Source organism: Artibeus jamaicensis, unplaced genomic scaffold, assembly GCF_021234435.1.
Source record: "Artibeus jamaicensis isolate MK-2021 breed Jamaican fruit bat unplaced genomic scaffold, CSHL_Jam_final scaffold_3151, whole genome shotgun sequence".
Lineage (NCBI taxonomy): Eukaryota > Metazoa > Chordata > Mammalia > Chiroptera > Phyllostomidae > Artibeus > Artibeus jamaicensis.
Genome location: NW_026522037.1, coordinates 2,559,632 through 2,572,528, shown reverse-complemented (window position 1 = coordinate 2,572,528; position 12,897 = coordinate 2,559,632). Strand labels below are relative to the sequence as shown.

At 57.0% G+C, this 12,897-nt stretch overlaps 1 protein-coding gene across 3 annotated transcripts in view; it reads left to right on the top strand.

Annotated features, from left to right (window-relative positions):
- RNF216 (ring finger protein 216) overlaps positions 1 to 9,400 on the top strand; it is a 112,613-nt gene extending 103,213 nt beyond the window's left edge. For all 3 annotated transcript variants that reach the window (XM_037134840.2, XM_053656927.1, XM_053656928.1), the window contains 2 exons: positions 6,337 to 6,406; positions 7,019 to 9,400. In XM_037134840.2, coding sequence (XP_036990735.1) covers positions 6,337 to 6,406; positions 7,019 to 7,338 — 390 coding nt within the window. In that variant the 3' untranslated portion in view covers positions 7,339 to 9,400. The remainder of the gene's footprint in view (positions 1 to 6,336; positions 6,407 to 7,018) is intronic.
- The last annotated feature ends 3,497 nt before the right edge of the window (positions 9,401 to 12,897 follow it).

Sequence of the window (12,897 nt, the reverse complement as noted above, 5' to 3'; positions counted from 1 at the left end):
TTTGCTGCCCTGGTAGAGCTGCAGGCTTCCTTGTTGAGAGACAAGGGGTTGGGGCTCGTGGCAGGGTGGTTGTTTTTTTGTTGTTGTTTTTTTAGAACCTCTGGTGAGTTCTACCTCACTTCCTGCCAGCCAGCGGCTGCATGCTGAGTCCGTGTCTGGCAAGGCCGGGCCCTACCATCCACTGCTCCCACCCCACCCCCCACCATATTCCCCACCCACCTCCCCAGGAAGCATGAAGCAGGCATGCCGCAGTCAGGCCAGCGCTTTCTGCATCCTGCTGAGCTCAGGAATTCAGGGAGAGGAAGGAAGTAAAGCCTGCCCCTGTTCAGATGCACCCTGCTCCGTTCTCCATGTAAAGTGTCATCTGGATCTGCCAGGCCGTGAGACCTTGTGCCCCGTCCTGCTGTGATCCTTCGTCCCGTGCCCTGACTGCCCGTGGAGTCTGCGCGTGTCCCCGTCGTGGTTCCCCTGGCCTTCCCAGAGTGACACGGATGACTCACTTCCACTGCACCTGGCGTTTTGTTACTCGCCGTTTTTTGAGACTCACCCCTCGTGGGACACTTGATCACTTACCAGTGACCGTCCCCTCCCATCGCAACCTCGCGTTGCTTACGTGCACATTCTGTAGATCTGCTGGGGGGTTTTCCTTGAGGTTAAGAGGGGCCAGGAAGGGGACAGAGAAGGGAACTCATTGAGACCTACTGGGTGTCTTGAAGGCCAGGGAGAGTTGGGGGGGGGTGAACCTCAGCAGCCTTTCACTAGGGCTGTGAGGGGGTGGCGCCCAGCCTGCCCCTGAGGTTTCTGGGCTCCTGAGCTCCTGGCTCCCACTGGGTCAGAGGAGCCTGCTGGCTTCATCTCCAAGGCCAAGTGCCAGGGAGGCCCGTCTGAGAGCTTGGCCTGGGTCATCTTGGGGATGGCACATGCGCTCTACGTGACCCCGGGGAATAAGAATTCTGCAAACTCTCCAGGGGCATGCCCCCTTCTCTGCTGTGTTGGCTGTGTGTCTCCTTGAGTGCAGCTGTTTTGTTTGCCCTATTCTGTGTGTAGTGGAGAAAGGAGATTTCAGAGTTCCGCCCGTTCCAGAGAGAAAGAACCCTCTTGTATTTCAAGAAGGGTAAGATGCACTCTTTGTAGAACAAAGCAGGACCCAAAAATAGTCACCTCTGATAGAGATGAGGGTGGGGCGGGGCCGGCAGGGTTCCTGCCCCCCCCCCCCCAGAAGCTGCAGGTCAGGAGCCTGTCATCCGTCCGTGTGAGGAGCTCCGGCTCTGAGGCTGGGCGTCCTGGATTCCAGCCTCCCAGGAGCTCAGTTTCCTGCTCGTCTGTGCCGTGGGGATGGGTCAGTAGTACTAACTCACAGGGCTGGTGGTAACGGACGTGACTCCTATGTGCGGAGCTTAGAGGCGCAGCTGGCTCAGAGCCCCCAGCACACCTGGCTTTCCTGTGCGGGGCTCAGCCCTGCAGGGGGGCGGGTAACCCTCTGAGCGGCCCACAGGGCCCTCCGCTGTCCTCTTTCCTCCCATTGTTCCCCACTTCCCGCGCCTGGCCTGTGGCCTAGATCCTCGGGAGGGCGAACCTTTTCCCCCCGCAGGTGTCCTTATTCACTGAGAATGGTGACAGTCGGGGCGCCGGGCACGTGTCCTGAGGGAGCTCACCTCCAGGGGGGCTTCTGCAGCCCCCTCTGTCCCTCCGCCCCAAACCCAGGAGGTGTTTTGATGAGGGGCCAGTGTTCATATTTTATCTCAAAATAACCATACACTTGCCCTCACTGTAGAGAGGGCGAGAAACATCGGTTGGTTGCCTCTCACATGCTGGTGACCCCTTGGTTCACAGGCCAGTGCTCAGTCCACTGAGCCACACCAGCAAGGGCCTCACTCTATTTTTTTAACATTAATTTTTTTAATTGTGAAATATATATAAAATTTACCATTTTTGAAGTGTACAGTTCCGCCTGCTTTCACTCTTTATTTGAGGAATTTAAAATGCTTAAGGGAAACTGCTTGTGAAAGGAACTTACACCCCACCCCAGAGGAAGTAAGAAATCTTCCCTTTAGAGTCTAACATACTTGGCTAGAATGTAACCCCAAATACATACATATTATGCAGTGTTTTAGATCTTAGTTTCTAAACACAGTGAGTGTCCTGTGGCTCCAACCAGCTGGAAAAAGTTGAAAACTGAAACTCCCGACCCATATTCTAGGTGTACCTGACAATTTACTCCTTATTGATGCTAACAATCGCTGCTCAAAACAGCTGAGCGCTGACATTTTCTGCTGAAATACAGACCGAATTCAGACTCTTAAGGGCACTGCCTGCAGGGAAAGGGCGGGGCTTAAGGACAAATGGTCCTGAGTCCACTGGCCAGATCAGGAGTGATCAGAGCCAAGGAAGGAAGGAACAGGCTCCAGCCGACTCCTGAGAAGGTGAAGGCCGGGGCTGAGGGAAGAGTCCCTGCCGGCGGGTGTGCCCGGCCCCCCGTCCTCCAGAAGCAGGCGGACCCCTGTCGTGCCTCAGACCCGCCCGTGGGGTTGCTGACACGGTGCTCACTCGGTGCTGAGCTTCTGCCACAGCATTTGAATTTATTGCAGGCAACTCAGCGTTGATGGCAGGCAGGTGTCCTGCCCACCCACCCGCTCCACAGGGTGATGGAGGACCTGGTCTTCTCCCCAAAGGAAAGTCTCTCTTGGCCTTCGTTCTTCCTTTATCCTGCCGGAACTATGTGCCCTGGCCACTAACACTGGTCCCAGCACAAAACCAGAAGCTCCAGAAGGGCAGGGACCAGTCTGCCTTACTGTCTGGTGTGGCCAGCCTGGCAGGGCCTGATGTGTACCAGACGCCAGCACTCCTTTTTCTTTTTCTTTTTTCTTATTCTGAAGACTTAATGTTTGTTTGTTTGTTTGTTTGTTTGTTTGTTTGTTTGTTTGTTTGTTGGAAGGGAGGGGAAAAGAAAGAGAAACATCAATGTGCAAGAGAAACATGGATCAGTTGCCTCTTGAACACCCCCAACAGGGGACCTGCCCCACAACCCAGGCGTGTGCCCTGACCAGGAATCGGACATGTGACCTTTCAGTTCACAGGACAGTGCCCGCCGCACTGAGCCACACCGGCCAGGGCCAGTGCTGCCTCCTGCAGGAATGGTGCACGCGCCCTCAGACATTCCAGTTCGACCCAGTGCGGGCAGGGGCGCCTCGCGGGTTTGTCTGTGGGTTCTCTCCGGGAGAGCCGTCGGAGTGGCGCCGCAGAGTGGCCTGGAGCGCCTGCCGCCGCCTCCACCCACGAGCCATAACGTGGAACAGCTCGCTGTCCCCGGGACCTCTGTTTTCCGTGCCGTAAAGGAAGTTGGAATGGGAGATCTCCAGGTGCCTTCTGTGCCATCAGGGCCCTGAGCCTCCCTCTGGGGCCTGCTGGGCGTGAGCACACTTAGGTGATGTGGTAGAGAGAGGGACATGGTGGTGGTGATGGTGAAGGTGATGTACTAATAGTGGAAACTTAAAAATAACCAGAGTCAGGAAACCTGTCACTTGTACCATAAAAAGGCACTGAGTTCTGACCAGTGTGGCTCAGTGGAGCATCGTCCCATAAACCAAAAGGTCGCAGGTTCAGTTGTGCGTCAGGGCACATGCCTGGGTTGCAGGTTCGGTCCTCCGACCCCATGTGTGAGAGGCAGCCAGTCAGTCTTGCTCTGTCCCGTCAGTGTTTCTCTCCCTTTCTCTTTCTCTAAAATTGACAAGTATGTCGTTGGGTGAGGAGTTAAAAAAGGCCACTGAGAGAAATGTTGGGGTCATCTCCCAATCTGTACCACTTTTTCTTCGCTAGAACTTAGCCAAAAGGCTGAGAAGTAATGTGCTGCTTTGTCTCGAAACTTCTCTGTCTAAACCCTGTGCTGCCGTTCGTCCCACTTTCCTTCCTGCGTAGTGAGTGCCTGCTTCCTGCCGCGTCCTTCCTACGCTCACGCTCCGTCAGCCCGCACGACGGTCTGTACAATGAGGGGCTGAGGTCGGGCTTGGGAGCTCGTCCCAGGTTACTCGTTAAGAGGCGGAGGCCACTGCGCTCCCACTTTTCATCCCGATCCACGTCCTTGTTGTTTTTACTCTGTTTACCCTTTTTCTAGGCCTGCCACTGGCACCGAACTACAGAGGTTTGCCAGCTCCTAATCTAGACAGTGGGTAGACTTCTCCTGACGTGCACACGGAGCCCCGAGGCTGCCCACCACACTCTAAGCCCCTGCAGCCTCTCATGTCCCTGGGCTCAGTGAATGCGTCGTAGAGCAGTGAGTGGAGTGTTTGCACGGAGGCCAGATGACCATGTCTTGGATTTTTTTTTTATCACCTGGGGGCTGGACAGGACACCCATCAGGATCCTTCCTGGACATATGACCCTCTGGTGTGCACAGGCACTCGGCAGCTTCTCAAATGTATGATGGGATCTTAGCCTTTGTCACCTCGCCTCTTCCCCTTGCCTTGCTCACGACACCTGGCCAGGTGAGGCTGAAGAAGACTTGGGTGTATAGTAAGAATTTCCTAATGTCAGAGTTGGAAAGAATCCTTGAGACCCTGAGGCCATTGAGTCCAGGCCATCATATGGTGTCCGAGGCCTGGAGGACAGAAGCGAAGTTGCCAGGGTCCCCACTGCTGCTGGCAGTGTAGTTTGTGCACATAACGCGGTTCCTCTGCGCGGCGGCTGCTCGCTCATCCATCAGCTTCACTGTTGGTCAGAGGCTGCACCGGCAGGCTCAGGGCAGTGCCCAGCACAGCGCGTGTCTGACACACGCCGACGGAGGGGTGGTGTCTCCAGAAGCCCCGAGGCTCTCGACTGTGTGGTGGAATCCGCTTGCTGTCTTGGCTGTGATATTGATGACGTGCTAAGTAAATAGGCAGGCTGTCCATTGCTTAGCTCCACGATGGGACTGCCGCAGTCTTCTCTGGTCCAAGGATTTCCAGGGGTCCTTCCTGGCCCCTGCACACCCCTCCGCGGTCCTCCGTTCCATCTGAGAAGTTCCGTGGTTGTCAGCAGACTGTCAGAGCCTCAGGTCGGCAGGAGGAGTCCAGACCCGGCGCGGATGCCATTCCGCCCAGAGCACACCTGGCCACGAGCGGGCTCTCGAAGCTTGTGCCCTGCTGCCCTCATGGTGGGTCTGACTGCCCCTCCCCATACTTCTGGCTTGGCTGCTTTTAACTCCTGGAGAATCAGCTGGAAGACCCCCAAAACAGACCAGGCCTGCCTGTCACTCAGTTTGCGTCGGTGCCATGGATGCGTCCAGGTTTGGCTGCAGTGCCCTCTCCTCCTCACCGAGCCCCACCCCTGAAAGGCACGGCCTCTTCCCACCGCCTCCACATCTGTGTCCATGCTGGCGCTGCAGCAGCCCTGCCGTCAGCCGGCAGAGACGTGCATCTCGGGGGTTTTCAGGACTCCGGATCATTGAGAATCCGCTTTGCTAGGCCACTGAGCCATGGCTGAACTCAGCACATGGCACGAGGCAGGCGCGGTTGGAGTGGTCGTCCCGGCCAACAGCCCAGTGCTCTCCCCACAGTGCCAGGGTAGGTGGAGAAGTGGGAACTACCTGCTTGCCCTGTGTGGCCCCCAGAGCCTCCCTGGTGAAGCCCGTGCATCTGCCCGTGCCCAGAGCCCCTCCTTGGCTCCTGTCCCCAGGCGGGAATAATTCACATTTGAGGTGCCAGTTAGCAGGCTCACCAGGTGTCAGGTTTGGAAGGTAGAAGTGCCGCGGTCTCTTCCTAAACAGTTCTGCCTTGCCCTGTGTGCTAGCCTGGCCACGGCCACCGCACTGCTGGCAGGGTGCTGCTGCTTCTATGGCCCACCGTCATCCAGGAGCTGAAGGCCAGCTTAGGGGCTCAGTGGGCCTCAGTGGCCATTTGTCCAGTGAGTTGGCAAGACCGCCGGGCTCCACACAAACAAGCTTTGCGCTCAGAATCTATAAGCTCAGGATTCATCAGGCCCTGCCTGCCCCAGACTCACCTGCTTCCCAGACCCTCGGAGCTGTGAGAGGGGTTATCCCTTTGCTCACCCTACAGCTGAGTGAGCAAAGCAGGCCCTCAGTCCAATGCCCAGAATCCCACCTGCCACCCACAGACCCTGTGCCTTCGTCCTAGCCTTTCAGAGGGGCTTCCTCCTAGAACCCCTCCAATGTGGAAGGAAGGAGGTTCTCGGGAACTGGGAATGAGTGGCGTGCAGGCCCGAGACCCTGCTGGTCAGCAGCAGGTTTTTGGCTTCTCCCCAGTGCTGGCCAGCGGCAAACCGATGTCCCCAGTATCCCAGTGGGGCCTCCCCACTGCAGGCAGCCGGCTGAGAGCCAGTTTATTTATCATCTTGTTCTTCCAGGAAGATGATGAGAAGCTAATTGAGGAAATCCAGAAGGAGGCCGAAGAGGAACAGAAAAGGAAGAATGGAGGCAAGTGCTCCGTCCCACCCTCGCAGGGCCGGCACCCGCGGCGTGCAGCCGCTTGGGTGACTGTCCACACGCAGCACGTCCTGCTTCCTCTGGGAAAGCCATAAAAGCTTAGGTGCGGTTTTAGTGTTTCCTCGATGGCAGGAAGGTCCCAAGGGGTAGGTTTCAGCTTAGGAAGCAAGTAGCAGCCAAAAAGACAGAAGGCCCACCCTGCACTACCAATGAACGAAGTGGCATTTCTGCGGGCAGCCATTCAGGCCCTGACTCTGCAGGGGAGTCTCAGAAGCTCAGCCTGTTCTGAACTGAATCAGTTCACCACCTTCCAGGGTGGTCATAGTGGGGTGTCAGACCGAGATGGAAGGTTGGTCTTGACCTTAGTGACAGCTGGGGTTGGGGGTGTCTGTGCTTTAAGGGGCCTCACTGTGGCCCAACCAGCCCTCCTGTGTGCACACAGTCACGGGTTCCTGGTCTCTCCACCGCCGCCTCCTCCTCCTGGCTCCCAGCTCCAGCTCACAGGCAGGTGGGACTCACGTCAGGGTGTGCCCCCAGGGGCAGAACCAGACCTGGGCATGGTCGGCTTTCACTGTTCTCTAATAAACCCTCTCTCCTTCCCAGAGAACACCTTCAAGCGCATCGGGCCTCCCTTGGAGAAGCCTCCAGAGAAAGTCCAGAGGATCGAAACGCTGCCAAGACCTGTCCCACAGAACTTGCACCAGCCACAGATCCCCCCCTACGCCTTTGTGCACCCGCCCTTCCCCCTGCCGCCGGTCCGGCCCGTATTCAACAATTTCCCCCTCAACATGGGTCCCATCCCAGCACCCTATGTGCCTCCTCTGCCCAACATCCGGGTCAACTACGAGTTTGCCCCTGTCCACCTGCCTCTAGAGCACAACCTGCCCATGCACTTTGGCCCCCAGCCGCGCCATCGCTTCTGACACCTGCGCTGTGCCCACAGCACTGTCCGATCCCTAATAAAGCTGAAGTGACAAATGGTGCCGTTTGGAGAGAGCGGTGAGGCAGGAGTGCCGCCGAGGCCGGGCCTGCAGCTGCTCCGGTGCCCGAGGGCCTCCTGGGTGGCGCCCTGCTGCTCCGGGCCCAGTCGCTGGTCCCAGCAAAAAGGGCAGAGCGGTAGCCACAGGCCCAAGAGCACCACTCAGGTGGGAAGGCTGCAGGCCGTGTGCCCCCTGTGCGGGATGCCACGGTGACAGCTCAGGGTCCTCTGCCCTCCTGGCCCACTCAGACGAGACCATCTTGCACTGTAGGTTCTGTTCTGATTTGTCCAAGGCGTTCGCTGTTTCCTTGGGGTTCACTGGCCCTCCACGGCCCACGGGGTGCTGCTCTGTCTCTGGGAAGGCCAGTGTGCTCCAAGTCAGGCGGCTCTGTCACCAGCCTGGCAACGAGCGGCTTCCCTAAGGTTGGTGGGGGCAGTGGTGCCCCCCCACCCAAGAAGCTGCCCTGCCAGGTGCTCTGTAGGCCCAGCAGCTGCCTTTCTCAAGGTTAAGTTGTTCAGCCGTCTGCGTGAGGTCCCTGCCATGTTCTCAATGCCTTTTCTTATCTAGCCCCAGCCTGGGGTTTGGGCCACTTCTGAGGCTTTGCCCCCTCCCCGGCCCCCCACTGTGGAATGTCAGCCCCCCGGGCCGCAGAGCAGAGGCCTCTGCAGGACTGCGCCTCTGTCTCCCTGGGTTGGCCTGTTTCTGTTGCTGTGGCTCTGAGGTCGGTGGGGTCCCAGGAGCTCAGCACAGCCACGACCTCCCAGTGAGTCGAGGCCTGTCCCTGACATGGCTCGTGCTCCTACCGCCAGAGGCCTGCACTCCCCAGCCTGCTCCCTGCTTTTGGGACCACACGTTGCTGTCTGCTTACCCACTGCTGTCAACTTCTTAGATGTATTTCAAGAATTAAAATGTAGGCCTGCTGAGTTGCGCCTCCCTGCCCTTCCGGTGGTGGGGCCCTTTGCAGGCAGACGGTCATCTGGGCGGCGTGCGGACAGGCCTGCTCTGAGTTTGCACTGCCTGCAGCATCTCCCTGGGGGCCACCTGCTCCTCACCGCCAGCCTCGATGGCAGTGACAAGTACCTTGGAAGCATGTTTCCTGTGTTTCCCCAAAGGGAGTGTCTGAGAGCCATCAGCCCACCACAGACATTCCACCAGATGGGGAGAGTGACTGCAGGCATGTCCTGTCCCACTAATGGCCGCTCACCCTGGCCTCCTGGGCCTGAGCAGGTCATCCCACCTCGGCCCCACAGCTCAGGTGATGGGGTTCCATGGAGGGTTTTGGGCAGGTGGCATGCCCCTGTCACGGCCATCCAGGAAGTCCCCTAGGACCTGGCATGTGAAGAACCGGAATAATGGTTTCCCTCAAGGCCAATCTGAGGACTTGTCCTTTGTGGAGATTTTGGGCTGTTTCTAGGCCACAGCTGCTCAGGAGGCATTTCTGCCGGTACCTGGTCCCTGACATTCTGCTTACCAGATGTAGGACAGTCCCTGCCCTGAGTTCCGACCCCCCACGACCCACTGGGCTCCTCAGTGTTGCAGAGGCAGGACCGAGACGTGGGCTCCTCCAGAAGCACGTTCTCGTGATGGGGTTTGGGAGCCAGATGGGACCATAATCACTTGACAAGCCAGCACTGAGCCGTGAGTTGCCAATGACAGTGAGCCCACGGAGGTCAGCCCGCCTGGGGAAAAGCAGGAGTCCCAGAGGCACCTGGCACCTTCCCCTCGGGGCAAGTGCTTGCTCCCCAGAGCAGGACACTGGCCAGCCACAGTCCCGTCCCACTTGCCTTAAAACTGGACAGGAATCTAGTATTTGCACTTAGCCAACAATTGTAAAACTTTTTTAAAGTGCATGACCTGTTATTTTGTATAAAAATAGCAAAGTTGATTAAGTTCTTTTCTTTCTGGTAGTAAAAGTACATAAAATACCTGTTTTAACTACTGTGTGTAAAAAGCCTGTATCATATGTACCTTGGACTTTTTTGTAAATAAATGTTTGTGCGCTCTGCTTCCTCTGGTTTCATTTCTCCACCGGCAGCCAGGCCCTGCCACCCCCACGAAATTGTGGGTGGCACAGACTGGCCCGATTCCCGGGGTGATGGACCTAAACGTCACTCAATGGAGACGCTACGGCAGGATTCCATCCCAGTGCAGCAGCCTGCTCAGGGAGGAAGGTGTCCCCACTGGCCTGCGCGAGTGTGAAACGGTGACCCGGCGTGCCAGCCCTGACTGCGATGCCGACCGGGGCCCAGGTTGGGCACAGAGGCCTTTTTGGCACAGAATCCCCTTTGGGAAATGGCGGTCAGTCCCAATTCCAGGCCTCTGTGGCAGATTTGCCCTGGAGTGCAGCTTGCGGACGCTCAGCCCCACCTCCCTGGAGGGCCGGTTTGAATGGAAGAAACCTACCCCTCTGAGATCTGGAGACCAAGGCAGGAGAACTGAGCCCCGTGCCCTGCCCTGCCACTCGAGGGCCTTCTTCCTCAGGCCCACCCTCTTCCCTGCCTACTGCCCCCCAGCCAGCAACCCCATCAGGGCACCTCCTACTGGATGCCAGGATCCACCCACAGGAGTTGGCCCCAAGTCCTGGAGGGCATCCTGGTGGGCTTCCGTACCTGGGCTCAACCCAAGCGAAAAATTTTAGTGAAACACAAGGCTGTCTTTCTCCTGCTATTTCCACATTTTTCTTCAGTGAATTTGCGGGGGGAGTGGAGGGTGTAGCAGTTTGATATGTCTGAAAAAAGTACAGCAGCCCTGGCTGGTGTGATCTGGATTGGCAAGCCGAAGGGTCACAGGTTGGATTCCCAGTCTGGGCTCATGCCTGGGTCATGAACCAGGTTCCCAGTTGGGGGTGCACGAGAGGTAACCGATGGATGTTTCTCTCACACGGCAAGGTTTCTCTCCCTCTCTTCCTCCCTCCCTCCCTGTCTCTCTAAAAATAAAGAAATGTTTTTTTAAAGTACATCTGACCCTTGAACACAATGAGGGGACACCAGCTGCCGCAAGCACACGAATAACCCCAGTCATCCCTGGCAGACTCAGCTTCCCAACCGCCCGTTTACCCCGGAACCATGCATTTTGAGCTGAGAGGGTCAGTCGGAAACTCCGCGTGCGGCTGGAGCCGCAGGGCTCCCAGAAGCTGTGCGACCCTCACCAGGTCCTGCCGTCCGTCCGAGATAAAAATGCCCTGCGTTCCCACCTTCTGAACAGGCCGCTGTTTTAAAAACTGCCCGCGTTGCCCAGTCATGACTCCTGTCCACGGGCATGTTTCGCATATTGGCAGCGATATCACAGACTTTCTGCAGTTTCAGTGATGGGAACAACGATGCACACGGAGCCAGCGCGACATGGAGCTGGAGCTGGAGCTGGGGCCCCAGGGGAACAGCTGCCTTGCCCAGCCTCGGCCTCCAATCTTTGGAATTTTGAAAAGAGCAAAATAACCCCTGGATGGGGCCTAGGGCAAAACGAGGTGTCCATTCTAAGAACTGTCTGCAAAGACAACTAGAAAGCAGATATGATTGCTTGACCGATGACTGAAAATTTGAAACAGCCACAGATCACGATGTTGCATTACCCGCAGCGGTGGGAAGGCCTTTGTCTAAAGGCCTTTGTCTGGACGTGGGTGTTGTCCTCCCCCTTCTCCTGAGTACCCCTTGCTTTTGTCTCCTCATGGGAACACTCTTTGGGCTTCTGCCTGAACTAATAATTCTTGAATAGCTACTCTCATCAGAGTCGGATAAAGGCTTGTTGCCTCTGACTCTGAAAGGCCTTTTTACTTTTAGGTTAACAACAGGTAGATAAGTAATGGCTATTTTCCTAATCTGCCACCATCTTTATGTCCCTCCAGGTGCCTGGAGTGACACACAGCTGCCGGGAGGTCGCAACACGCAGACCTGCACAGGGGGCGCCTTTGCTATTGATCGCAAAAGGGATGTCGTACGTTCCCCTGCAACTCGCTCTCTCTTCCTTTCCCATCTGGCGTGCTCTCCAGGTCTGTGGCTCTATCACAGCTCTGATCCGACCCTTTTATGCTGTGAGATTTCTTTGTCAGATTTGCTACAAGTCATCCAGACATTCCCTGTTAAGGGAGGTCCAGATGCTCCCGAAGCGTGGCTGCCACGCACACCTCCGTGCACGCCCCTCCGTGCACGCCCCCCGTTTCCGCACCAGAGTCTCTGGTGGTGGGAGGGCTAAGAGTCGAGGGCGGGGCGGGGCTAACCGGGACTTCAGCCAGATTCCTCGCCGGGTCTCAGGGGAGAACCCTGAGCTGCGCTCCGCCCCTCGCGGGCATGGCCTTGCACCCAAGGTCTGTCTGCTGGCCAAGGGCTCTTCCTCTGGAATCTGACCTCGGGGAGGCGTCGCCTGCACCGACATCCGTTTCTTTCGAGAGCGCTACGTCCAGGTCAGGGGCGTTTGTGGCCGTGCTGTCCACACGTTCTCTATTCCGTCCTTAGAAGTATCTCTTTTTACCTACACACATTTGCCTGTTACAAATGTTTTAAAATAGAAAAGACCTCAGAACACTAAAGCATAAGGGAAAAAGTGCTTCGTGACACAAAGGTAACTAATGACAATGTTGTTTTTTTTCTTATCGATTTGAGGGAGAGAAACATCAGTTTGCTGTTTCACTTATCTGTGCGTTCATTGCCTGGTTCTTGTCAGTGCCCTGATGGGGGATCAAACCCACAACTTTGGCTTATGGGGCAACACTAACCACTGAGCTCCTGGGCCAGGGCAGTGCTGGTAATGTATATATACATTTTCTTCCGTGTGTTTTCTCCTAAAATTATACAGTGTTTCATGAAGCCGAGCAACCCGGTGAGCAGATTATCTCCTTGGCTCAAGCCTCTCACCGCGCAGGCTGTACAACTGCCCGACTGGGGACCCCCTCCCTGGACAAACCCTTCCCAGCACATCCCCCACCCCCAGGTCTGGAAGAGCCGGACTCCGGGACGTTCAGCTGTTGCTTCCACATCACTGAGCCTTCTGGCTTCCAGCCTGGCTTTAACGGGCGGTGCATTGGCCGCCAGGACACCGCCAGATGCCCACCATCCCTTTGTGGCCCCCCATCTGCCCTTGTCAATCTCATGACTATGCCCCCCCAGGGACCACCAATCACAGCACAGGCATCTCGGTTTTGTCATCAGCAGCCTCGGTGCTCCTGCTGACTGCTCCTGGCGGGGTGCCCCTGGGTCCTGGTGGAGGCCCCACTGCCCTGTGCCCAACCATACCTCCCAGTGTGTCTGTCACCATCTTGTTGGACACCCAGGTGGCACCCTGCTCACCTGCAAGGTTGTCTTGCTGCTCTAATCCTCTGTAAACGGGGAACCCAGCACCCTCACCCAGGGGTGCCAGGGGTCAAATGAGGGACCACCAAAGCCAAAAGGCCAGCCCAGAGCCCCCGGACCTGCCTGAAGTCCCTGCTGCTGGGTCCAGGCTCCCTGAGTAGCTGCAGATCGCCTCTGCTGCTTCTTGTCTGTGGGGCGGGGGGGGCGCAATGCTTCCCAC